Source organism: Parasteatoda tepidariorum, chromosome 4, assembly GCF_043381705.1.
Source record: "Parasteatoda tepidariorum isolate YZ-2023 chromosome 4, CAS_Ptep_4.0, whole genome shotgun sequence".
NCBI lineage: Eukaryota > Metazoa > Arthropoda > Arachnida > Araneae > Theridiidae > Parasteatoda > Parasteatoda tepidariorum.
Window position 1 is genome coordinate 77,533,523 of NC_092207.1, and position 27,923 is coordinate 77,561,445.

A 27,923-nucleotide genomic window follows, 5' to 3' on the forward strand; every position below is an offset into this window, starting at 1 on the left:
AGCCACAGTATGATTAGTGGGCCGCATATTCTGAGCGTCTCTTACACTCTGGCAAAAATATAAGATTTGGTCAATCGTACTATGGCCTTTTCTAAAACCGTACTGTTTGTTTCGTTTGTTTCGAGATAAAAAATAAGCCTATTTAATACCATTTTCTCCATTATTTTACACGGGATGCTAGTCAAGGAGATGGGACGATAACTCTCAGGAGATCCAGCATCTTTGTCCATCTTCCTTATTGGGGTGACAATCGCCTTTTTCCAGTCAAGTGGTACACGACCTCTTTTCCATGACTGATTAATAATATCCAATAACCTGAGTTTGCCATTTGGTCCAAGATGCAGAATCATATGAGCATGTATGAGAATTGGATTGAACTAGACTCATGGTACAGGGGAAAGTGTTACAGCTTCTGTTGGCCGAAAGTGACCTGGAGCACCAAAGGTAGAAGACTGATTTAGCTCCATAGTTTCACCTGCTAGCATTAGCTGGGCATAATGGAATGGCCTTCATGCCTAGGGTGGCCCTACCAGGAGCTAAGCTCCCGACGTACTTCGCCCATTCCGCCCAGTGGCAATCCCTCGCCACGGTGAGGCAGCTAGCAGGATTTGAAGGGGGATTGAAAACTTTCTTCAATAAATGAGCCCGAGCTCAAGTCGAGCCCATCTCATCTCTAGATCCGCTACGCGTTTTTAAAGGGATGTTTTTAAAAAAGGATCACCAACTTGTTAGAGTTTTTTTTTCTTTGGGCAAAATTAATGTTTATCTTTATTGAGAGCATGATCAAGCGTTCAATTTATAATTATGCTTTTTTATTTTCCTATTATGCTCGAAAATACTCATTAATAATTAATTACTTTGTATTCTGCGAGAAAATTAGTAAAAAGAATAATAAGAATACTTTTCAGGTTTTGAATTCCCGAATTTTACGTAATTGAATTATGAGTCCTGTTAACTAAACATAAAATGTTAAAATATCTCTCTATAAATTACAGTACAGCTGTAATTTCTTTTCATAAATTTTCAAGGTAGAGTTCTATTTGTCGTAATCTTTTTTTATGAACAACAATGATATACACTCAATAACAAAAAAATCGACGCACCAAGAAGCAATCATCCGATTGCTTTGAATTTTCGGATGCATGAATGTTTTGAACAGATATGGCCTGTTTTGCTACCGTTCCTTTTGCAGCGCCTTGGGCCGGTTTTTCAGCAGGACAATACCAGACCACATACTGCACGTGTTGCCATGAGCTGTCTGCAAGCTTGTCAAAATCTTCCTTGGCCTGCCAGATCACCAGATCTCTCTCCCATCGAGCATGTCTGGGATATGATGGGAAGGCGATTGCATCTGGCACGGAATGTTGATGACCTCGTTCGACAATTGGATTAAATTTGGCAGGAAATACCGCAAGAGACCATCCGGGAGCTTTATCGGTCTATGCCACGCCGTGTGGCAGCTTGTATCCAGGCTAGAGGCGGGTCAACACCTTATTGAACTTGTTACTGTAACTCTGCAATAAATTATTCAATTGTTCTGAAATTTTAATCATTTATTATTCTGTACATTGTCTTCCTATCCACCTATTTTCGTTTCAATCGGACAACTCCTTCTTGTTGCGTCGATTTTTTTGTTATAGAGTGTAAATCCTGCTCACAAAATTCCATGAGATGGATACTGATTACTCATAAAATCGTCCCATAATCTAAATATATTTTAATATTTAATTTTGCTCAAATTTATTCTTTTCATCTTTACAGTATGATAGGGCTATTATAACTTTTGGTGAAGTGAAAAATACGAACGATGATCCAGTACCTCTCGAATTGAAATTCTCAGTCACTCAAATCAAAAATCCTAGTACCGTCTTTGATGCAAAGTACTTGGTGACAGCAGGAGCTGAGTACGACAAAGAAACATACGTCTGGGTCGGACAGTCAGAAGTTACTGTTCATAATTCAACAGTAAGTATAGCTTGATTTCCATTTTTTTATTTTTTTTTAGTTTATTTAGATTAGATTTTCTACAGTTTTGACTGCATTTCTTGTTTTTATGTTCATAGCAATAAAAATTACATTCAGAAAGATTTTCAATATGTCTTATTTCAATAAGATTTCTTTTAAATCTTTCCCTTTAGACATCAGTTAAAAGGTATTAATTTCTGATGCTAGGATACGTTTAAGTTAATTGTCGTTGCATTAGTAGTTAATTGTCGCTGCTAAAAGCAGCGTCTCAAAAATAATGGTAATTTTAGTAAGATTTATAATTTTATATCTTGTATTTTTAAATATTTTGCATTTTTTTTCCATTTATATTTTGTATTTATTGAAGGTTAAGAAAAAGACAATCTTTTGCCTGCCAGGCTGCTCTAATGGCATTCAGGATTAAATGAAAAATAAATTTCAGAATTAATTTAAGAGTTGATGATTAAACTAATTTAAAATAAAACTAATTTAATACAAAAAATGATAAATGGTAAGATTAATTACTGTAATTAATTGAAAAATTGGATTTTCACTTCTCGGCAGTCTGTTCTATACTTGGGCTGAACATTCTTAAATATTTCTAATTAAAATATCTTCATAACAACGGTGAAAAACCATTTTTTCTTAATTGTAATGAGTTTATTCAATCTATACTGATACCTGAGAAATTTATTTTAATACGTTTTATACGTTTATTTTAATAATAGTGGTCATCAGTAACCGATCTGTTAATTAAAATTGAATTAAAAGAAATAAAAGTTAAAATTGAATTTAAAAATTTACATTTAATCTTACCTTTATAATTATTCTTAAATTTGAAGTCAAAAATTAAATTTTAAAATTCAAATTGATAATTTTACTAAATTTTTAACATTCAGCGCCCCACATCAATAGCGTGTATTTCAAACGTTATAATTTTTTTTATCTAATTCTAACTCATCATTTCAAATAACCATTCACCATTTTAAATAACTTAACTACTTTTAAAAATAATTACAAGAAAAATATTGATCGTAATTTTCGAAACAATTTCAGTTAATTTGAAATTCCTGTCAATGTGGTAATGTTGTTTATCTGACCTACAGGATGAAAAACTAGTTGAAGTAGATATCGATGGCCCTACAGAAATTCCTCTGGACAGTGCTGGAGTTTACACCATGATTACTCATTGTGCTGTTAAATCGGAGAACTTTACTTTTGAGGTCATTGCGCCGGAAGAAAGAGACGTGGTCACGGTTGGAAATTTAGGGGTGAAAGGTCAGTAGCATATTTTAAAGATTGCAGCACATATGATTTCTTCTAGACATAAATTATTCTAATTTAAGTCATTTAAGGAGACACTGGACGTTCAGAATGAAAGAAAATCCTTCAAATATCTATTATTTTGATTTTGAGATATTAACACTAGAAGGACTGAAATACCTATATTGCCCAAAAGCAGTCAAAATGACTGCATTGTGAAAGAATGACAAATGTATAAAGAAATTTGTTTAAAATTAATTTTTAATATTTTTGATATTATTTTCAGTTATATAACAAGTTATTAGTAAATATTAACAATTAAAAAAATTATATGTTGTACAAAAAGTCACAAAATTCTAAGAAATTATGTCATCATTGTTTTTCAAATTGAAATTAAAAAGCAGTCAAAATGACTTCCTTAGGCAATCTAGTGTTAAAAAAAATACACTTCACGAGGCAACAAATCGTGATTTAATCAGAGTTTTTCTTACCGAGTTATGAAATTATAAATTTGTAAAGGTCCATTCATCAATATGTAGTTCTTGTTGCCAAAAAGTTTCTTTTACTCGAAATGGGATTTTTTACTGTTCTCACCACTTCGAAAAGTCCCTTGCGCACCAGTTTTTGTTTTATTGTAATTAAATATTTCTCAGAAACTCTTCGATGTGTCTTATTTAATTCTAAATGCATTTGATAAAATCAGTATCTTAATTTGAGCTGCGATGGCTCAGCGTTCGCCTTCCAATGCGGCGAACCGGGTTCGAATCCCAGTCGATACGAATTTCGAATCCGGCTTGCCCCCAAACCACAGTGCTGACGTGAAATGTCCTCAGTGGTAGACGGATCATGGGTTAGAGTCCCCTTGCTAACCGTGGGAGGTTATTGTGGTTTTCTTCTCCATGTAATGCAAATGCGGGTTAGTTCCATCAAAAAGTCCTCCACGAAGGCACATTTCTCCCAATACTCGATTCAGGAGTTCACTTGTCCTCTGGATTGGGTTCAAAATTATGAGGCTACGGAATTGAACATTAGTAGTCGTAAACTCATAAAATTGGGTCGGCTGTTCAACGACGGTTATAAAATAAAAAATATAAAGTATCTTAATTTAATTGTTTAATAATTGAACAAACATAATTAAAGCATGCTTTTTCAAGAAATGAAAATTGATGACAAAATGAAAATTTAATGTTTAGTTACGTTATATTTTTGTACGGTTATCATAACCCCCTTAAATTAATTTAAATGTCTATAAACAACGTATTTTGGTAAAAATTTCATCAAAAAATTAAAATACTTTCGAGGAACTTTCTAATTACTAACAATAAAAACCATACTTTCAACTAGAACTTTAAAACAAATTATTATCTTTTTTTTGGAAATTTTGTACACAGACGCTACCAATTATTAACGCTACCAATATTCTGTTAAAATTTGAAAATGATCGAATGAAAATTGTACTTTCTTGTTTTGAATGTCTTGTGTCCCCTTAAAAAATATAACATTTCACCAATATTTTCTCTGGTTTTACCCATATTTTGTTCCAGTGTTATAAACTGTTTTGCCATAGTTAAGTACTTTACTTCTTAAAAGTTCATTATTTTCTTATAGCCAATTACTTAATAAATTCCTTATTATTGTTTTCATTATGTAGTGCTTCTTCTCTTCAAATCTCAGTTTTAAATAAATCAGAAACCTTAAAAGATGATAAAAGTTAACCAAGTAAATTATAAATTTACAATCTTCGACAGTTTTTTTTAATTGAAACTCTTTTTTACCAATTTATTGATTTCTTAAGGTTCTCAGAGGTAAATCCGGAAAATTATATGAAAGTAATATCTTTATTTATTAAGTTACATATTGATATTTTTGAAAAATTTCTGCTTAATTTCATTCATTGAAATGTGTCTAATGAATTAAATCAAATAAACTTCAATTTTAAACACTGAAGTCGTAAGTACTTTTAAAAATTGTGCAATTTTTTTTTGTTTTGACTTATTAAACTGTTACATTATATTATACTGTTATGTATGCTATTCATTTTTTTGTTGTTGTTGCAGATTTTGACGTGAATTATGATACGGTCCCCCAAAGTGTTTACTTCTACAACACAACTAAAATAGGATCCGATGATGACGTCATCTATACTTCCGCAGTTATGAATCTGGGTATCATGACTAATGTTGGTAAGTTCTACGGTAAAATTTTTTTTTTTATTTATAAGAGTTGGGCAAAAACGAATCACGAAAATGAATCAAATTCGAACAGCTTGGTTGATTTGGATTCAAATCAGAAAATTTAGAAACTGAATAGAAACTAGGAGTCAATGAATTTTTGTAATGAATTTAAATTTATTCGGTCTGTTCTGCCACCAATAAAATTGATTTTAAAATGCTTGCGTTTTTTAAGCTTCCGTCACACTCTAATCAAACTAGCTAGTCAACAGAAACTATCTTTTCATTGGACCCAATATAAAATTGTCCGATTCACTCAATAATTTAATGCCAATTTACAACTAACATCGGCCGCATATAGAATTGTCAGATTCATCCGATATTTAAGTGCCAATTTACAACTAACATCGGCTCTATATAGAATTGTCCGATTCACTCAATATTTTAGTGCCAATTTACAAATAAAATCTGCCGGAATTGTCAGATTCATCCCATATTTTATAATCATTATTCAACCAATATAAGCCCTATATTGGCCTCATATAAGCCGATATTGATGCAGCATAGGACCAATATCAAAAAATCTAGATATCCCAATATAGGTTTCACGGAGCATGTTCATCTAGGACCCATATTGAGCCAATTTTGAGCCCAACTGGGGCCGAGGTATAATTGTTGCTAGGGGAGTGATCTATTCCGTACCCAACCATACAGCTGTATAGGTACTTTTCCTTCTTTCCTCTTAATATTTTCTTCACTCAAGTTGAATTTAATGAAAATAATGTATTATTTTTTTAGGAAATTATCGAGAGCCCAGAGACAGGGGAAATGTAATTAATGTTACGTTTGCAATTTATGCTCTGAACAATGAGACAAACCTGGGAAAAGAGGTGAGCTTTGTCACCAAAGTTGTCGTTGGTAAAGAAGAGCTCTACAGCGCACCTTTCAAAGTGAAACTTGTGGAGAGGAAAAAAGCAGATAAGGTAATATTATTTTCACAGCATGTAATATACAGCAATAATATACAGCATGTTATAGTAACCGGGTAACAAAAAAAAATTGTCTCTTTTTTAAATTGAGATAAAATTAATGAGATAAAAATGTCTATTTTAAATTTCGAAGTTCCTGAAAAAAAGTTTGAAATTTATTAATTGGTATTTTCGAAGTTTTAACTTTCTACAGGTTTTTAATTGTTTTCAAGAATTTTTATTTTTAATTTTTAAGAGAAAATTTTTAGAAATCATTTAGATACTTTTCTGCAAAATATTGGATAAAAAAACAGGGGATACCTTCAAATTTTCTACAGAATCTATTTTTAGAATGTTTAAAATTTGGCTCATAAAGCCCACAAAAATTAAAAAAAATCTCTCTCCATTAAATTGTCAGGACCAACCCATGATGGGAAGAATGTAACAAGGGATGCGGGAATTTTTTAAAAGAAAATTTTGGTCTTCAAAACGTTTTAGAAATGGAATCCGAAAAATATGTAGAAATTTTAAGGAAATAGGAAATAAGGAGGTTTTAAGGAAATAAAATTTAAAATGTTTTAAGATTTATGAATTTAGAGGCGTTTTATAACTTAAGACAGTTTTTTGCAGTATCATTATTATGGTTTCAAATTATGGTATTAATCTTCATTTGTCTTCTGCTTTTAAACTTTAAAAACACAAATTTTTAAGCAATATTTAATCATAAAGATGATAGCATTTAATGACGTGTGGAGATTCGAAGAGTTGTAAATGTCTCGTGATTTTTGAATGTATCCTCAAAGCAGTTTATTCTTAAAACATTAATGAAATTTTTCTTTCCTTTAATATAGATGGTTACAGTTAGATCTACTAAAGGTGAACTGACTACTACGGAAGTAGCAATTGGAGACATGGCTATTTACACACTGTGGTCGAATCTTACCAACTATGGTTACGCTGATTACGTCATGGAAGTAGATGTTCTTCGTGTCAAAGGTATACCCAGGCTGGAGGCTTGTTCGGCGAGATTATGGAACTACAAAGGAAGTTTTGATGTTCCTTATTTAAATACGACCTTCATTGATCCAGAAATAACTGATGGCGGAAAATTTTTGTTCAAATTTAACAGAATACATGTAACTGGGCAGGTAAGTTTTGATGTTTCTTGACAAAACAGAAGAAATCTGATTTTTTTTAATTGTTAATCTATTATTTAAACCGGTTGAAAATGAAAACCTATGTGTAAATTAAAACGTTAATAATGATATCAACTCTTTGGCACAGATGAGGCAATGGTGACGCTTTTATGTATTTTTTTTCTTATTGCAAACAAAAAAATATTTTTAATTATTGAAAAAAAATCTAATAGTTGCTAAATATATCTGTTAGATTATCAGAACTATGTATGTAATATATAAAATCCAATAAAGGTAGTTAGAAATGTTTTTTTTTTCTCAAAAATGTATAAATAATTGATTTTATTGATGAATTAAAGAAATTTCAATGATAAATTTCTATATCTCTTAGATCTAAGTGACGAAAAATAAGTACAAATTTGAAAAAATTATTGTTTAGAAGTAAGCCGTCAGTCCATACTTAGCAAGAGACACTTGTGTCCTTATCTGTACTTATATATCCCTATTGCATAACCATAAATTATTAAAATTCTAAATATTTTTTCATTTATGTTGGTCTAAATTAATGCAAAATAAGGAGAAAAAGCATGAAAAATGGGCTTAAGGAAAATTCCGTGTCATCATGCGCAATATGTATTAATATAATCATTCTGCTAAAAAGATTTATAAGATATATTATTTTGGTAGAAACTGCATACTGTCTAAGTAATCAGTTGATCAAGGAAATCGTAATACTTACAACAAACAAACATAAGCTTCATGTCAGTATCGAGTTTAGTACATACTAACAAAAACATAACAAAAAATATGTTGCAATAAGTTTTTTTTCACAAGCTGGAGAGGTCTTTCTTGTCGACCAGTGATGCATAAGAGTGTATCGGTCAGCAACACATTAGATAAAATCGATTAACTCGGTCCTATTTGTAATTATCATCGCAGACTATAACACTCATGTAGTACACCAACGTATTGACGATAAATTATGAAAAAAAGCTATAATTTAAAATATTTCAAAGTGCTTAAAATGAATTAAAATGTTTCTAAGTGGAAGAGTAGGTTATTCATTAAAAATTATGTATGGTATTTAAATTTATAGATGAGCAACATATATTCAGAAAGTAAGCCTTTACTAGAATACTAGTTTTTGAGATGTAAATTGTAGCACTATAACGCGTCAATAACTTGACTTTTTTTGCAGTTAAGATGTTTTTCGATCTAAAACTATAACTAGAATGTTATATAGAAATTTTTTTTGCAGCCAATTCATAGTGTTTAACTCTTCAAACAACATGTCAGCGCATAAGCCAATTTTTAATACGTTGGTCAAGTTATTTTTCTGCAGTAACGAGATTATAAATATTATTAAAGTATTTCAGCATGAGAGTTTGTCACTTTGAATTCTATTTAATAAGTAATGAAAAAAAATGTTTGGTTTTAAGAACTTTATTTTTATTTAAAAAGAGTTGAATGAAAATAATTTGCTAGAATCCCATTTAAAAAATTTTATAAATAGCAAAATGTGTACTTTGTATTGACACTGAATAAGATAACAATGCTATATATAGTTACCCTGACTTTTTATAAAAGAATTTCAGTCATGTTTTAATGGAAAACTTTATACATTCTAGAGAACACCATCTATTTATAACGATTCCATGATGTATATCCACCTCATCATGAAAATAAGTGACTTGAGCGTAAATAACGAGAATACTCAACTGGCACCAAAAATAAAGATTGGTACTCAAGGCAAACCAGAACATGAGGTGGTTGTTGCAGCTCTCACTATTCAAAAGAAAGTATGTTAAAACTTCTTCCGGTAATTCTTTGTTTGTTACTTAAAAATCAGTTTCGGAGCCATTTTATTGGAGATACCTTCCCAAATGAAAAATTTTGATGGTTTTCCATTGATGGACCAGCATAATCTTGATGGTAACCATCAATAATTTCATCAGGAACCATTATATTTTTGATGGTAACTAACATAAGTAACCATCACCCTAAGGTGAGAATTCGGTCTGATTTATGATGGTCCAACATAAGAATAGCAACTTGTTTTGATGGTTTGTTCATGTTGAACCACCAGAAATTTCTAGCATAGTATCTTAAAAATCAAATGTTGGAACGATCATCAACAACCATCATCCCAAAGAAGTAATTCGGACTGATTTCTGATGTGTCAATATTAAAAAAAATTTGTTTTGTTGGTATGTACCTGCTGAACCAACAATAATTATTATTAAACAATCATGAAAATGCATTGTTGTACCATTATGAATCATCACGAATTTCCATTATAGCACTTTAGAAATTAAATGTTGGAACAATCGTGAACAACCATCATTCCTATGTAGGAATTCGGGCAGATTTATAATGGTTCAATGTAAAAAAACAAAACAAATTGTTTTGATGGTATATTCCTGAAAACCAACAGGAACTCCCATTAAAACATCTTGGGAATGTATAGTTGAGTTGGAACCATCATGAACCATCACGGATCGTCATGGATTATTGGTCCATGAGAATCAAACTTGTAGCATTTTCCATTATGGAATGATGGAAGTCTGTTGGCATATCAAAAACCATGAGCGCATAATAGAAAATATTGGATGATGGTGACCATCAAATGAGTTCGGACCATCATGAATATCACTGAAACCAACATAAACCATCAAAATGTTTGATGGGACCATCAAGAATTTTAGCTTGAGTTATCTCATTTTTTTTAATTGTAATTAGTTTAAATCTAACCAATCAATAATTATACGCATATTTATTGTTTCCTATAAAAATGACATAAAAGGAATATGTTTTTCTTGGGTAATTTTTAAATAACAGAAGATATTTCTTTTTTGTTTTTGTGCTTTGGCCTTGAAGTTCTCAATATTTGAAAGGCGCATGGGGCCGCTATCTCTGTCTTCGGTTCTCTCTTATTGTCCACTGCGATTTCTCTGTCAACATTCCAACTCGGCCAATTAAATCGGTTACTCTCATTGATCACCATACTTCGCGAGATTCTTTTCACCTACCTCTCTTCATTTTTCCATCTGGTGACTCCAAGCCAGTTCCATAGTCTCAATCACCTGTAAAGATAAACGCTTTATAAAATTTTAGGAGAGTTTTAACAACGCTTTACAATTACTGAACAGTAAATAAGTTATATTTATTTCTCGAAAACGTACTTAAACAACGTATGCAGTTGAAACAAAGAAGACAAAATAACTTTTTAAGGTTCTAAAGCAATATCAAGACTTAACTTTTTGTACTATTACTAAATAATCACTTTGGCAAAAAATATTAAGGAGTTTTCATAATAACCTAACTAACTAGCAAAAACAAGTTGGATGAAATTGCAATGGTAGCCAAGAAAATTATTAGGTAACATTGGAAACTAAATTCGTGAAAACAAATTTGAATTAATTCTGCAAAAAGAAAATTGTGTTCTTTCATTCGATTAATTTTTAATTTTGATTTAATGGGGAGGGGTGATTGAGAGAATAGGTGGCAGTATAAGTAAAAAATTTTGGGAAAAAATTTCAGTCAATCTAACCAAAACCAATCTAAAAATCCATTTTATTCAGAAATTTTTGAACGATAACTTTCAACGAATCATATTAAAATTTAAGAAAATTCAGTTCAAATTCGTTTTTTGTTTATTTATTTTTGTAACTCAATTTGACAGTATAATAAAACTAATTAACCATCAGCTCGAAATAAATATCAAAATAAATGCATTAAAGTACGTTAAAAATGTCTTCTAGGGTGATTATCAATCTCCTGATATGATTGTCGAAAATGGTGTTGCTTGGCCTTACTTATACCTCGGTGGAGCAGTTGTACTCAACATTACCATGCTTATACCCAGAGGACAAGGGTACGCAGGTGTGTTTATGGAAGCTTCCGGTGAGAATAATCCTCCACTTCCCGCAGTCCATGTCTGCAGAACGGAATTAAGTGATGTTGGCCGAAATATACCCTGTCTTCGTATGCATCAGGACGAGGTCAACGCAAATTTTACCAAATATTCTAAAACGTAAGATTTACTGATGTTTAGTAAAATGATATGAAATAATGTTCAAGAATTTCTTGTTGCCTTTGTGTTTAATTATATCTTTTTTTTCATATCCTATCTTCTTATCTTTTGTGTTTAATATGGACTATAGAATATTGCTCATAACATAGTTTTTTTTTTGTTTGAGCGTTGAATGGTCGTCCTAATTTTGAAATTAAGCCTACCAATATTCAACTCCGTAGCCATGTAATTTTAAACCCAATCCAGAATACAAGGGGACACTCAAGTATTAGAAAAAATTTGCCCTCGTAGAGGTCTTTTTGATGGAACTAATCCACATTTGAGTTACATGGAGGGGAAAACCACGAAAACCTTTCAAGGTTAGTCTGACAGAAAGGGGACTCTAACCCATGATCCGCCTACCACTCAGGATATTTTACGTCAGCACTGTGGTCGGAGCAAGCCAGATGCGACCATCGCTGGGATTCAAACACTAGTTACGTCATTGGAAGGCGAGTACTTTATCCTCTAAACCACCATGGCTCTTACAACACAGATTTTATTTTATAATTCTATAACCGTCATTGAACAGACGACCCAATTTTGAGTGCACGACTACTAATGTTCAACTCTGTAACCTTGTAATTTTGAACCCAATGCAGAAGACAAGGGAATTCCTTGAGGATTTTTTGATGGAACAATCCCGCATTTGCGTTACATGGTGATGAAAACCACAAAAACATTCCACAGTTAGCCTGACGGAAAGGGGACTCTAACTCTTGATTCGTCTATCACTGAGGATATTTTTACATCACCACTGTGATCAGTGCGAGCCGAATGCGGGATTCGTATAGACCAGCCATCGCTGGGATTCGAACCCCCTTCACCTCATCACAACATAGATTGTTATATTAGTGCCAACATTGTTCTCAGTAACATGTTTATCCTCGCATAGTAGCTTACGTGCTTTGGGTTAAATCACAATTACAAGCAATCTATTTTTACAATTAGTTATTATTTCTCCTCAGTTATTAACGAGCTTATAATTAAAAGCTATAGAAATTTGATGAATTCAAAGATATTTATGGGGACAAGTTTTTTTAACATCGTTCCCGATAATATGTTTGTCCTTGTTATTGACTTGCGTGAACACTTATTTACTTTATTTCTATAAGAACACACAACCTTTTCTTAAATCACCCATATTTTATTTATCATTTTCGTAATCTATTAGAGTTGTCCAAATGAAAAAAAATAGACGCGTATTAAAACTTCAGAAATACAGTAATGATAGTAGCGTCAATATNTCAGCACTGCGGTCGGAGCAAGCCAGATGCGGAATTCGTATTAACCAACCATCGCTGGGATTCGAACACTAGTCCCGTCATTGGAAGGCGAGTACTTGGGCTCTCACAACATAGATTTTATATTATAATTCTATAACCGTCATTGAACAGACGATCCAATTTTGAGTGCACGACTACCAATGTTCAACTCTGTACCCTTTAAATTTTGAGCCCAATCCAGAAGACAAGGGAATTCCTAGAGGATTTTTTGATGAAACTATCCCGCATTTGCGTTACATGGCGATGAAAACCACGAAAACATTCCGCAGTTAGCCTGACGGACGCAGTTAGCCTAGTTACCTAAACTTAAAGCTTTTTCTGAAAGCTTCGAAATATTTTACTTACATTACATGTGTGGTTATGTCTGCTTTTTGTGAAAAGGTTTTTCTTTTAACGTTTTTCGAGTTTTGAAAGCTTTATGCCATTTTTAACGTGCTGTTATGTATCTATGTTTAGCGATCCAAAGAATCGTTTAAAGCCTGACATGACGAGTATCATGCTGGGAGATGTAGGAGCTTTGCCTGTCGATGGAAAGAACTTTGCAAGAGTCTCTGTAGTTGTTGAAATGCCAGAAGGCACCACATTTAAGGAGGATGAACAATACCCCATTAGCTCCGGCTTGTTGATCTCTAAAAATACAATTTGGAGTGCGATGGCCAACTATACGATGAAAAAGGCACCACCACCTGATTTAGAAGAGGTAAACTAAAAACATGTTTTTTTTCTTCAAAAATATGTTTATCTTCGCAAAATCCTCAATTTTATCATAAAGTATCTAAAAAGTGTAGTTCTCTATGTCAAAGTATAAAATCATTATAATTTTAAATTAAAGTTATGTATATTTATACTTTTTTATATATAATTAAGCTTCAATACAATATAAACTAATAAATGTAGCATTAGTAAGTTTAGAATAATTATAAAATTATCTTGTCCTTATTAAGTATTAAAGTTATCCCAGCTTACTACAAACTAACGATCAATAAGCATAAATCATGAATGATCTTGTTTCGTATCAAATATGTGAGTGATTTGATTTTGTCCCAGTTCGTTAGCAATTAACTGCCAATAAATATAAATTTATTACGATCTTACTTCAAATAAACCCCATGAATGATTTGATTTTTACCTTGTTCATTAAAATTATTGAGGAATAATATTTTTAGATTTAAATTTGGGAATGTCAATCAAAATATAAGTATTTCTGATCTTGAATAATCAGTTTAAAGGTAATTCATTTCCAGTAATACAGATAAGTGTTTTTTTGGATTTCATTTTTTAAAAGTGAATTAGTTACTTAATGTTTTTATTTTACTTTTCTCTTGCTTTGTCAGTCGTTTTTTGAGACAAAAAATAAACATTTATTAGCACAATTCTTGTTTATTTATTAGCTTACTTATTTTTTACCTACGCCCGGTGGCTGAGCGGTAGCGCTTAACGCTGTCGTGCCACAGGTCCCTGGTTTGATCCTCGGGCAGGGCAAGGTTGACTCAGCCTTTCATTCCTTCAGTGGATAAATGAGTAACAAGCATGCTTGAGAACTAAACACTGGGGGTTCCGCGTTCGGCTGACCACCTTACCGGAACATCTGCTCAAGGTCAAGAAAACTGAGATGGGCACAGTAGGCCTTGGCCCTCTTGGGCTGTCAGGCTGTAGGACTGAGCTTAGTTTAGTTTTATTTTTTAACTGCGTCTAAATATTGTATGTGTACAGTCCGATACTGTCATAACTGATGTGAAGCACTATTTTTGCTCTCGTCTAAGTGAAGAAAACATTGAATTATTGAAATGTTATTGAATTAATTTGAATTTTAATAAGTGTATAGTTTTCTTACATCGATTACTTTCAAAATATTTAGAGTCAATGGCCTGACGCTTCTGCTCACTACGATGCTGAAAAAAAAATCGTACCAGGTCATTTGGCCGAAGTTGACATTTGGCTGGACACAAAGATACAAACCATTTCCACCGTGGTGATGGAAGTAGAAGGAACCACCAGAGATATCAGTCTTTGTGGTTTGAAGGTGAAATCTTTCGGGAGGAACCTTCCATGCGTGGATATGCAAACTGAACCTTTCTATCATCCACACGACAACCCCCTCGACGGTAATAAAGTTGCAGGACTAAAATTTTCTGCTTTATCGAACGTAGGTAAGTAAACTTATTTACACCGAAATGATTTTTTAAAATTGTAAACCATCAGCAAACAAATATGTAAATGTGATTTTTCTCTCAGGATTCCGTTCAGATCCCGACCATGACAGGTTGGTGGCCATCGCTCTTGTGAGAATAGGACCTTCCTGTAAACAGCCGGAAACTACCCTGCAGTGGAGAGTGAATTTTGGTGGCGGGAGCCGAAAAGGTGAAGTCAAAATAAAAGTCGATTTAGAAGCAGATACCTCTAGTAATACAATGGTAAATATCTCAAGTTCAAACAAATCATTCATGCAGTTAACAAGAAAGCTAAACCTAATGTCGATTGGATACATGCAAGCGACGTCACATGCGGGTAAATCATGGCATTTGTTTTTGCCATGATTCAGCAGCCAATCAGGTTCAACATACGTGCGTGACGTCACTTGCAGGTGTCCAATTGAGTTTTATCTGAAAATTGATTCAGCGTGAAAATATACCAAGCTTAATATCTAACAATCACGTGATTAGACACAACCATGTGATTTCAGCTATATTCTTCTTCTCGAGTTCTTGTCAAATACGTTGATTTTTTATATATAAACACTTTTATAAAGTCACGATAGTACAATGGCCCATATAGCTTCAAATCAATTTGTCTCAGCTTATCTGGTAAATTAAAGAAACTGGTGAACAATGATGATCACATTGTATCCATGCTACAATTTATTCAGAATTTGTAAAGCTTTAACTTTTATGATACTCATGGCAGAAAAACAGGCTCTTGTAGAGGTGCTTTTAAACATTTGCTAAGGCAAAAAGATATAAATAAGTAAAAGTTTTTTTGCCTACGTGAATTTTGTGAAGATATTTGACAATACTATTTTGCTGTAAAAACATTTCGCATTTGTTGACTCTAAGTGTGACAATAAAATAGTAGAATCATTCTTATAGAAGTTGAATTTAGCTCATGGGTGTGTATAGCACAGAACTTAAATTTTTAATTGTAAGAAGAGTTTGAGTAAAAAATATATTTACCTCAACATTGGGGGAAAGCGAAAGAAAAAAAAATAATTTGTAATACCAGTTAATCATTTTAAAACTTCGCTTAAAATTAAGAAAGTGTAATTACACTAGATTTTTGAAGTGTACTTTTAAGAAAAGTTGTAAGTTAGATGTTAAATCATTCTATGTAAATTAATGGATTTTGTTTGAATTATGAAGTCAAGGGAAATGAGAATCTAGATATTTGGAAGTAATTTCATTCCGTGTAACTTAAAATTATGAAACTCACTATTTAACCCACATATAAAAAGTTCCACTTAAAAAAAATGTAGAAACAATTATGTGCAAGTCAAGGAGATCGATGTCTAAAAATCAATGTGTTTCTTCTACATTTTTTACCTCTTTACTTTGGTTCTATGTTATTTTACTATCAGTGCTAAAAGATCTTTGTGCTAGTCTCTCTTAGATGAAATTATTCCAATTCTTTTCATTTTAGGCTTCCAAAGAGCCAAAAGCCCTGGCATTTAAAGCTGCATATCCAAATAAAGCCATCTCCATGGGCAGTCCAGTGGTTGTTGATTTGGAAGTGTCTTTGGAACCTGGTTCCTTGGCACCTGTCGTTGTTGAACTTAAAAACACTGATGCAAACAAGAGATATCCATACGACATGTGCCTTGGCGGTATCTGGTTCAGGGGGAGAAATTACCCATGCTTCTCTCCTGTTCAAGTGGAGAGCAACTTTTCATCAAGGTAAAATATAACCGTCATTTATTTTCATTGACGAAATTGGCATCAAAAATTATAAAAGTTTTATCACTCTTAAAACATACGTTTTTGCTCATTTTTTTCAAAGTAGTTACGTGATAATTTTACATTCTGGAATTCAAAATTTGCAATGATTTATCAATTTATTGAACTTTTATTAAATCAATTTATACAAAATAGGATTTAGTAGCACGCTCAGAGTGTTTGACGTACCTGCTGTGTCAGTTTAAGGGTTAGTGATAGTTATTATGTTACTCGTAAACACTTAAAATGATTTTATAAGCAAGATGTATATAAAATATTAAACATGTAGAGGAAATAATATCAGAATTGTGCACATAGTTTCAAGTTAAGATTAAAAAAATAAAAAATGTAAAAAGGAAAAAGAAGTGAGAATGATGAATATAACCCTTCGGAGGGCCTTGTAGTCAGAAAGAACCGTAAGAATTGTGATGTTCCTATGTGTGATCAACCTATGTATGATTAGCCAATGTATGATCATCCAATGCATGTTACGTACGAAATGAAGCAATCTGTCTTATGTTTAATTTTTTTTTGAAATTTCATGCGGTTTTTTAAAAACTGCATAGTTTAAGCGATAAGATTTATTTCAATTTTAATAGTTTATATTATTATCTCCCCCTGTAAGGATTACGAATTAATAGAGATTAAAAGACTAGTCATTTACTGGGTTACTCTTACTGACTGATCGATTGCATAGTTGCAAGGGACAGAGAACTTTTTTATTGAACTTGAAGAGTTAATATTTCATTTTCATTTTCTCACAAAAAATGAATCATTTGATATTATTTAAATTATTATGATTTGACTAGTTAAAATTATTAATTATGAATTCTATGATTAGTTCCAGAATTAAATAAAAGTAGCATTTAAAGCATGCAATAAAATTATTACTTTTTAAATTCTACCCAGCAATAAATGGTACCCACCAATGGGCAGATTCTCATGATCCGAATCCGGTTATAAGTTCTCGTTACCTGATACCGGCAAATTTGACCGGGTATCTAGTGCCGTTTAACACTCATTTATGCTAAGGATAAAAGTATTTAAGGTTTATAGTAAACTTAAACTTTACTATAAACTTATGGTTTATAGTAACCTTTATTAGAACAATAATATTTTTTTTGTATTTAAACTGAAATTATTTAGTTTAGGCAAAATTTTGTAGCATGTAAAATTTTAAAGTTCCTGATTTCAATAAATGGGAATGGAAATTTGATAGTACACATTGAAAACAAAATAAATTATAGAATCACAGCTACTGTTCCAGATGCTATTTAATCTCGTAGGTTGGCTCAAAATTATAAGTATGTGGAGTTAAACAAATCTTAATTTCTAATTCAATCTAATCTTTCAAATTTCTAATCTTTCTACTCTAACATAAATTTAACTGAGTATTGTGCTTAATTCATTTCTTTTATTATTTTAAGTAAGCGTTATAGCTCATTTATATTAAATAAGTAATTTATTCAGTATTTTTTTTAGTTGTGAGTTATACTTGATATCTCTTATTCTTTTCTCATCTTGAGCATTATGCGTAATTTTTTTTATTTATTACAAAACGTTATACTTGCTTAGTTTTCTTTCAAAAAAAAATCTAAAGGTTAGGCCTAATTTCCTTATCTTTTGTTTTCCTTCCTTTTAGTGGTTCGGGTAACAACCGAAATGACAGTGCCGTCTATAATCTTGGTCTAGTCTGTAATACTTTCGTCGATAATCGGGATGAAGAAAATAAGGTAACGATTATTAATTATTGATCTATGACGATTGGTTCTGTTATTATTATTACTTTGCATCATAAATTATGAGGAGTTTGGGAATAAGGTAATGAAGAAAATAGGGTAATGATTATTAATTATTGATCTATGACGATTGGTTATGTTATTATTATTACTTTAGATCATAAATTATGAGGAATTTGGGATTAACTTTTCATTGACATAAAGTTAAAAATAACGGAAGGTCATATAAGTATGTGTAAAGTTATCTACTATATTCATAGCTTTCAAGTTTTTCTATGCTCAATTAAAATATTCAATAAGTTTTCCCACTAAATTGAAAACAATATAACTTTTTCTTAAAAATTTGTCGTAATCTAAACATTTGGCGAAATCAACAAATTTTATCAAAATCATGTGCACCAATCATGCTCACCGAAAGAGTACAGCATCCATAAATTTTTTTATACCATAAAATCCATTTTTAACCGGAAAATTTTATACCATAATTTTTACAGTAACATTTATTTAATTACTGTGATTCAGTGATTTTAGAGTAAATATTATTGTAAAAATTATGGTAAATTTTTATGCAAAAATAAATTTTACAGTAAAAAGTACCGGTACCCTTAGTCCCAGTACTTTTTACCATAATTAGAACAGGAATTACTTTACAGTGTACTTCCATTATTAGCTTAAATTTTAAATAAAATAATATAACAATGTAACTTTAACATTATTATAACATTACTTACGTTACTATGACGTTATTTTAACATTATTATAACATTACTTATGTTACTATGACGTTATTTTAACATTATTATAACATTACTTACGTTACTATGACGTTATTTTAACATTATTATAAAATTTAGGTTACCATTCGAGTAGCAATGAGACCACCGGATGACGGTTCCTTGAAGATTAAAGATTCTTTCAGCTTAGAAGGCTTCGCCAGAGTGGGATCACACGAAAAGAAAATTGACACTGTTAAATTCACCATAGCTCGAGAGCCAGACCAAGTTGAAACTAAAGTATGTCATAGATTTTATGCTTTATTTTACAAAATTAATCATTTTTTTTATTCTTTGACTGTTGAGATATAAATTTTTTATCCAATGTAATTATACCATGTAATTATGCCATGAAATTATCCCATGTAATTATACCATTATTTTAGGATAATGCTTCGCTCAAGTTAGTTCATGCAGAACCCATTCCAATCAGAATCCACCAGCGACTTTGGGTTCCATTTAATGTCACAATACCTATCGATGCAATTGTCAAAGTGGAAGTTGAGGCTAGAGCGCCCCATAAAGAAAACAGAGCTATTCTCACTGTACACAACATCCGCCTGGTTTCCGGTGGTATAAACATTCCATGTCCGATGGTTTATCCTCAGCCTAAAGTGGTTTTCAATCCCACGGGTCCTACCACACAGAACGATGTCATTAGAGCTTACATAGGATATTTCACGAATTTAGGTTTGTATAATAGAAATGTTGAAGCACAAAATAGTGTATGTAATGTTCTGATGTCAGCTTCTTAATAGTTTTACTTGACCCACAGGACTTTTACAAAAAGTTATAAAATTTACTCTTAACTTTCAATTGGAAGCATTTTCTTCGATATCTTGAAAAAAAGCTGATTGAATTATTATTTAGATAGAACATTCATGACAAACTATAAGACATCGTGGATATAACCGAAAATTAATCATTTAATGCAAGTTAAGTATTTTCCTGTTTAAAATTAAAAGTATATATTCGATTATTGCAAGAGTTATTTCAGTGACTTTAATGAAATTTGGTATGGGCATAAGTCGATATAATACAAATGAAACTTTTATCCAATAAATTGGAGAAAAATTCGTACCACAATTGCCTTTTTCAGATCTGAGACGTTGTATGAAATATATTTGGTATGTCTAAATATATTTGAAATATAATTCCAATTCGCCCGGCTGTGAAACAGGCTTCCAAGATCTTATCTCTGCATTTCTTGCCCTTAACGCCGTTTTTCAAAACTCTGATGCCAAGGAAAATGAAAAAAAACGTAGCTTAAGTGCATTGCATCTGAAGCAATGCGATGATTTTCAATTATATATATAATCTTGCCATGAAGAATTATCTAGGCTTTAGAACAGACAAATAACTTAAATATTTTTTAAGTTATCAATTTTTTTTAAAAAAATTGCCAATTCTGCAACATTTTTTCTCCTAGATGAAAATTATCAAAACCACTACCTTATTTTCAGTTTCTGCAAATATTTATGAGCAAAGTAATGCAGTATAATTTTAAATATTAAGAAATTAGACCACAAATGCTTTTCATTTTCCAGAAACTGTGGCTTTTCTCCATATTGACATTTGGCGCCATTTTCAAAATAAGCGTTGATAGTGCTGATTTAGATAGGCTACACTTAACCTTACACTCATGAGTAACAGTTGTAAACTCGCAACAGTTATAAAAATAGCATATTATTGGCAAAAAGCATCACTTCATATTACGACTGAGCAATCGAAAAACAGCCTTAGCAGCGAACTCTTCAAAGAAGTGAAAGTTTCTGTGGCTATTCAACATGGTACCGGCCCGTATCAACAAACCTACTTTGCCATAATATTTGATTTCTTAGACATTATGGCAGGCAGTAATTCTCTGGTACTTATATATGGATCGTACTTTCATAGACGGAGTACCAGGAACTCGCAACCACAACCTTTTCAACTTTCCAAGAAATCTTTACAATAATTGTCTTATTTCATGCTTGTATTTCACTTTTCTCTTAAACATTCGGCTATTGCTATAAAATTACGTGTCCTACGTTTGCATGTTCCTCAAAAAATAACGCATAAATTTCTGGTTCTAAATTATTAAAAAATAATCAAAGTTAAATTCCCTGTGCATAGGCACATCAAAAATGCTTGATTCGTGAGCATATCGTAATAGCACATAAAAAAAATTAACAAGCTTAGAAAACAAGCAACGTTTGAAAATAGATTTTTTTTAGAACGTTAGTGCGTTTTAACTTTTTGCAATTTATGAAAAGTAATTAACCTCCAAAATATCGACTAGCTCATTTGTTAATAAAATTTCATCGCTGAAGTTATAAATTACGCAATGATATTGTGTAAATGTTATTATCTTAACATAAATGCGAATTCATATCCATTTGTTTTCTTCATTTCTCTGTAGACCTCTCGCCTAATATGAACATGTTAATATAATTTAAACATAACTGGTAAATCATACCCATTTGTTTTCTTCGTTTTCCTGTAGGCTTGTCGCGTAAGATGAACATGTTAACATAATTTAAACATAAATGGTAAACCATATCCATTTGTTTTTTTTTTTTTGTTTTCCTATAGGCTTGTCGCGCAAGATGAACATGTTAACATAATCTAAACATAAATGGTAAACCATATCCATTTGTTTTCTTCGTTTTCCTGTAGGCTTGTCGCATAAGATGAATATGTTTCAAGACGGAGACGACGACTTAACAATTGAAGTGGAGGTCGAAATGACTGATCATCCTCTGACAGATCATGACATGATCTTTGATCTCAGATTCACGGCTGAAGTGGGAAAAGCTGTCGTCGACATCGATCAGCCCATGAGAGTGTTGAGAGATGGAACAGAGAGAGCAGATCTAGATGTCAGAATACACGTCGATAACAGAAAACCTTACCAGAGTGGGTCAGTTCCTGTCACACAAAAAAAAACCTTTTCATAATTTCAGTTTTTTCATCTAAAAAATTTAACAAAAAATCAAATTCGAAGAAGATTGTATGTTTGTGTCTAAAACACAAAGCAATGTGATTCTTAATAATTGCTAAACATATTTTCTTCTTAAGTAGTAGTATTCGCATTTTTTTAAAAACAAAATTGTAGAGTTTTTATATCTATACTTGTGAAAACCATAAAAATCAGGTCAATTAAAAATGGAATTTTTTACTAATTAAAATATTAACTAGAAGTGAGAATGAAATGGAATAAAATGATTAAAAAATATATTAGGAGAAGCAAGAAGCCTTGCCAAGTGGATCAATTTCTGCTTCAAAACCTTTTTGTAATACTCAATTTTTATAACTAAATGTAATGAAAACTCTAAGAACTTCATAAAAAAAACAGGCAGCGCAACTTATAACGCTTGTTAAGCGTTTTTGTAAGTATCACGTGCAGTTCTCTCCGTGTCTTTTTTTTTTTTTTTTTTTAAAAGATTAACTTTTTAGTTTCATATTTAATAAAGCATTTTATATTTATTAAAGTATTTTATATTTTTAAAGCATTTATTAAAAAATATGTATATAATAAATATATTTATAATTTTTATATTTATTAATTTAATATTTATTATTTTTATATCATTCAAACTGAAATTTGAATTCATTTATTTATGAAATCATTAAACGAATTATTTTTAAAAAAATGAAAATTAAATAAAACAGAAAAACCGTGGAGTTGAAAAATATTATATATTTCAAGTATACAATATACAATACAATATTTCAAGTATTATATATTAAGTAATTTAAAATTTTATTCCGTGATTATTATCAGTACATCAACATTAATTCTAGATGCTACATTTCCTTTTTAGATCGAATGCAATATATTGTTTAGAAAAAGGTTATTTATTAAGACATTATTTTATTCTTTAGGTAAAAAAAAGCATTGCATTAACTCTTTCTGCTACTGAAAATCATACCAGTTCGCTAATCTTTCAAACACACTCTTCAAAATTGTTTCAAATCTGTTTGATTTGTTTTTAATTACATTGTAACTATTTTTTCGAACAATTTTTTATTTCTAGGGAGCAAGTTAATGTTACTGTGTCAGTCGTTCACAAGCTAGAGTCACGAGCCGAACCCATCAATGCCACAGTTCGTCTCTACCTTCCACCTTACGTCGAATTTTTCGATAAAACTTTCAACAATGCCACAACTGTGGGAGCCGTGCAGTTCATTCCCGAATTCGGAGGACTCGATATTGTGGTGAGTTTATTCTAGTTTTATAGAGTGAAAGTTTTTAAAATCAGAAACTTTTAAGTAATTACACAAGAAATTCAAACCTTTAGTATCTATTCAAGAAGTGAATTCTATCAAATTATACCTCTGTGGGTACTGAATTGAATGGTTGGATGGTTTAGGTCACAATTACGATCTGTGGTTGAATGAATGGATGTATGAATGGGTCCGCCCTATAAACGGATATGACGTATGGGTGTGGCAGAAGTCGAATTCTTGGCCATAGATGGCGCCACCGGAAAACACGAAAAATTGCACCCCTTTCCTTATTGGCCTACAACAACAAGCGAATTCTCTTGAGACTCTCTTAAAGAATTAATTCCGTATTAAACTCAAAGGATGTACGAATTTTTTACAGTCATTAATAGATGGATCAAAATATCTACAGAAAATTATCCATTGAGTTTTTGTTTACAAACAGAAAAAAAAGAAGTGAATAATTCTTAATACCAAATATAGAAGGTATGCAAAGGGGAAAAAAAGCTGTTGATTCTACAGTTTTAGACCTTTCTATGGTTCTCTTCCATTAGAATTCAGCTGTTAGTTTTAAACGTTTACATTTTCGATGCCTTCTTTTGTATAATTTAAATCAAATTTTATTAGTTTTACGTTAAGAATATCTCCTTTCTTAGGATACAGTAAATTTTTTTAATGTTTGTTCGTTTTTTGAACATACTTTTTAGTTTTTTACTCCGCATGTTCAATGTGAACATATTTTAAACAGACAATTTCTGTCTGTTGTGCTTGAATTAGATCTCTTGTCTAGTATAGAACCAGTTCCTTGAATTAGTTACATACTAGTGTTCTAAAATTGAAAGTCCTTACAGATTTAATCAATTATTTCCAAAACTACTAAACAGATTTTATAGTAATTTAGTATAAACATGTGCGTTGATACAATACAAGTTTCGAGAAAATGAAGACGTTCGTCGAGTGAATCCACCAGAAAGATAATAACTTTATTCATCAAATTCCAGATATTAACTTTAAGACGATGTTAACAAACCTAGGAGGCTCTCAGGGGGTGATTACAAGTCACAATTCTCCTCATTTAACCATCTAGTGCCAGAAAACATCATTAAAAAACGAGTTCGAAAATTGCTGCTTCCTTACTATAGCAATGAAACTACGGTGTGAAATCTGTGTACCAGTAGTAGGTGGCCAAACCTTCTATTAACTCATTTCTTCAATTTGTAATTAATATTTTGTTACAAGTTTATATTGAAATGAGAAGTTTTGTTTTCAAATAGCAAAGTTTCGTATTTTTAATATTCTTTGTATAATTTTTAAAAATAACATTCCAATGTATTAATTAAATTTTTCTACTGTCCTTATGCATTCCTTCTGTACTAGAAATCACAAACATTTGCAGAGTAAAATATTTGTAAGAAACTTTAATTTTCCTTTTCAGCTTCCTCAATTTTTATTTTCGGATTCTGCAACTATCATTGTCAGCTTATTAGCTGATCCTAAAAACGAGAGAGGTTTCGGTCGAGGGGAAGTCAATGCCACGACACCTTACAGAGTTCTGTGTCTGCAGAATTATAGGGAAGAACCATCAGCCAATCCGGACACAGCTGAAACTATCGTGAACTGCGGACCAGTAGATTATATTATGTACGTCGTGAACAGTCAAGGTAAGTTTTAATTTTACAGGATTAAACGATTTTTTTAAATTCTTAAAATGATATAGAGGCTTATTGAGAGCTAACTCTCCAATTTTAACTCGCAATAACACCCTAAATAATTAAGATAATGTGCAAACGTCTGTGATTTTTGACATTAAAAGAATTCCGTCAGGCATAAGTTCGCGAAGCCCCTGAAGGGTTTTGGGTTTTAAAGCGAATAGAACGAAAACCCTTAATATCATAACTAAATTAAGAAAGTTAACGAAGGATATAGAAAAATATGTGTAAATAAAGCAGAATGTTCATATGTATGTGGATGTGTGTATATACCTTATATAAATCTGCAATTCTGAACCGATCCGCACAAAACTTGGGGGTACATATGTTCGAAGACAGTGCAAACCAGACATTGGGGTTTGTGCAGTCACCTGCCTTAATTTTACGATGAACGAGGCTAATTAAAAAAATCTCTATTTTGTAACCAGCTTGACACTGTTTGGGCTTATTGTAGTGATCTCTCATACCTTTAGGATAATTAGAAAATTTATCATTCACTGTTCAATCAGCCTGATACTTATTTCATAAAGTTCGCAAGATGTTCTCAGTTGTGAAGATTTATTGTAAGTATCCTTATTAAATGCTTATTGAAGTAAGCTCAATCGTGATTCAGTCTAAATCTGCGCATGTTAACTGATTTATCGAAAGGCATATAAGCTGGTTGTCATAAGCCAAAAATATCGGTGGAATTGGAAAATAATTAACCTGGCTTTTCCAATTAAACTGGAGTATTGCAAAATGACGACGACATTTGCAAAGCGCTGAGCTTTTTTTAATTAACCTACGATATAAATAACAACAGAACTTAACGATCTCATTTATTATAGCTGTCATTAAGCTGGGCTATAGTTAAAAACATAATTCTTAATCATTTGGCACATTCGTTTACACAGCTGTTTTTTAGTATTCATTCTTAATAGTATATAATTTTGAAATTATTATCAAAATTGAAGTTAAAGATTTTATGTACATTAAGGGTCACCAAACACTATTTAAGTAAGGAAAAATTGTAATTGCTATAAAAATCTGATGAAGCAAAAAAGCGAATAATGAGGAAAGTGGGATGGAAAGTATAAAAACCAAATGGCCTTAAAGACGATTTTGATAATCGGTTCTTATCGCTCTTTTCGCTTCCTTACGACAATCAAACTAGTTTTGATTATTTCATTGTGATTGCCTTCGATAACGCTTCGCTAGATTTTGATACAATTTGTGTGTTGCTTCATTTTACTTAAATACTACTATAAATACCAATGTGAAACATTCCAAAAATGAAAAAGAATTCGGTCGAGGTAGCACAATACTTTACTAAGAAAAACCTTTTGCCGTTCTATACACAGTTATAATTATCGTGAATTGAGAATGAGTACATGCAGGGGCGTACGCAAGGGAGGGGTTTAGGGGTTTAAACACCCCCCTTGAGCTCAGACAAAATGGCAAAAATAAAAATTTTAGTAGAAATTATGCGGGTTGTTATTTTTTAAGATTATATATTTTTATTTGCCTTATGCCTACTTTTTTTTCCTCACGGTATTTCTCACTGAAAAAAAATTTACTCTAATAGAGTTGTACTTATGAAACCAAATTCGCGTGATACTGTTACGGGCTGGTTCCTTTCTGTCCTGCCAGTCGCGATAGTTGCCGAGATTGGCAGTTATTCGCGAGGTCTTAAGCGATGATTCTGGAATCCTAGACGTTCTGTCGTCTTTGAGACAATTCGAGAATTTTGGAGATACGGTGAAAAATTATATAAAAGGGGGAACGGAGTACAGTGGAGTTAGTTAGTCAGACTAAGAGTTATCACTGCCGCTTGTCTTTCTGAGCTGAAGAAATCAGTAACAATACCATTGGAGATACTGTGCTCGTTAAAGTTATTCATTCCAGCTCGAAACTTTAAGATCGTAGCATAGCGGATATTTCTATGCGAATAAATATATGTATATATTTGCTGTTCTTGGATCTTTAGGATTCCAAAACGCTAGAATTTAACAATTTTTAATCATTTTGAGAAAAAATCACGACCTGAAATTAGTGAGGTGACAGCATCTGGTACCAATGTAAGTTTTTCTATTGAACAGAAATGTTATACNGAAAACATCATTAAAAAACGAGTTCGAAAATTGCTGCTTCTTTACTAGCAATGAAACTACGGTCTGAAATCTGTGTACCAGTAATAGGTGGCCAAACCTTCTATTAACTCATTTCTTCAATTTGTAATTAACATTTTGTTACAAGTTTATATTGAAATGAGAAGTTTTGTTTTCAAATAGCAAAGTTTTGTATTTTTAATATTATTTGTATAATTTTTAAAAATAACATTCCAATGTATTAATTAAATTTTTCTACTGTCCTTATGCATTCCTTCTGTACTAGAAATCACAAACATTTGCAGAGTAAAATATTTGTAAGAAACTTTAATTTTCCTTTTCAGCTTCCTCAATTTTTATTTTCGGATTCTGCAACTATCATTGTCAGCTTATTAGCTGATCCTAAAAACGAAAGAGGTTTCGGTCGAGGGGAAGTCAATGCCACGACACCTTACAGAGTTCTGTGTCTGCAGAATTATAGGGAAGAACCATCAGCCAATCCGGACACAGCTGAAACTATCGTGAACTGCGGACCAGTAGATTATATTATGTACGTCGTGAACAGTCAAGGTAAGTTTTAATTTTACAGGATTAAACGATTTTTTTAAATTCTTAAAAT

The 27,923-nt window shown here is 31.7% G+C and overlaps 1 protein-coding gene across 1 annotated transcript in view; it reads left to right on the top strand.

Annotated features, from left to right (window-relative positions):
* The window catches only part of LOC107450276 (uncharacterized), a 63,322-nt gene that overhangs the window by 22,148 nt on the left and 13,251 nt on the right, over positions 1 to 27,923 (top strand). Inside the window, exons 5-21 of the mRNA XM_071180387.1 lie at positions 1,762 to 1,965; positions 3,072 to 3,243; positions 5,286 to 5,411; positions 6,198 to 6,382; positions 7,219 to 7,515; positions 9,132 to 9,302; positions 11,265 to 11,536; positions 13,318 to 13,561; positions 14,720 to 15,011; positions 15,097 to 15,275; positions 16,495 to 16,748; positions 18,430 to 18,520; positions 19,381 to 19,539; positions 19,686 to 19,989; positions 21,958 to 22,201; positions 23,319 to 23,499; positions 24,944 to 25,169. Of these exons, the coding sequence (XP_071036488.1) occupies positions 1,762 to 1,965; positions 3,072 to 3,243; positions 5,286 to 5,411; positions 6,198 to 6,382; positions 7,219 to 7,515; positions 9,132 to 9,302; positions 11,265 to 11,536; positions 13,318 to 13,561; positions 14,720 to 15,011; positions 15,097 to 15,275; positions 16,495 to 16,748; positions 18,430 to 18,520; positions 19,381 to 19,539; positions 19,686 to 19,989; positions 21,958 to 22,201; positions 23,319 to 23,499; positions 24,944 to 25,169 (3,601 nt within the window). The remainder of the gene's footprint in view (positions 1 to 1,761; positions 1,966 to 3,071; positions 3,244 to 5,285; positions 5,412 to 6,197; positions 6,383 to 7,218; positions 7,516 to 9,131; positions 9,303 to 11,264; positions 11,537 to 13,317; positions 13,562 to 14,719; positions 15,012 to 15,096; positions 15,276 to 16,494; positions 16,749 to 18,429; positions 18,521 to 19,380; positions 19,540 to 19,685; positions 19,990 to 21,957; positions 22,202 to 23,318; positions 23,500 to 24,943; positions 25,170 to 27,923) is intronic.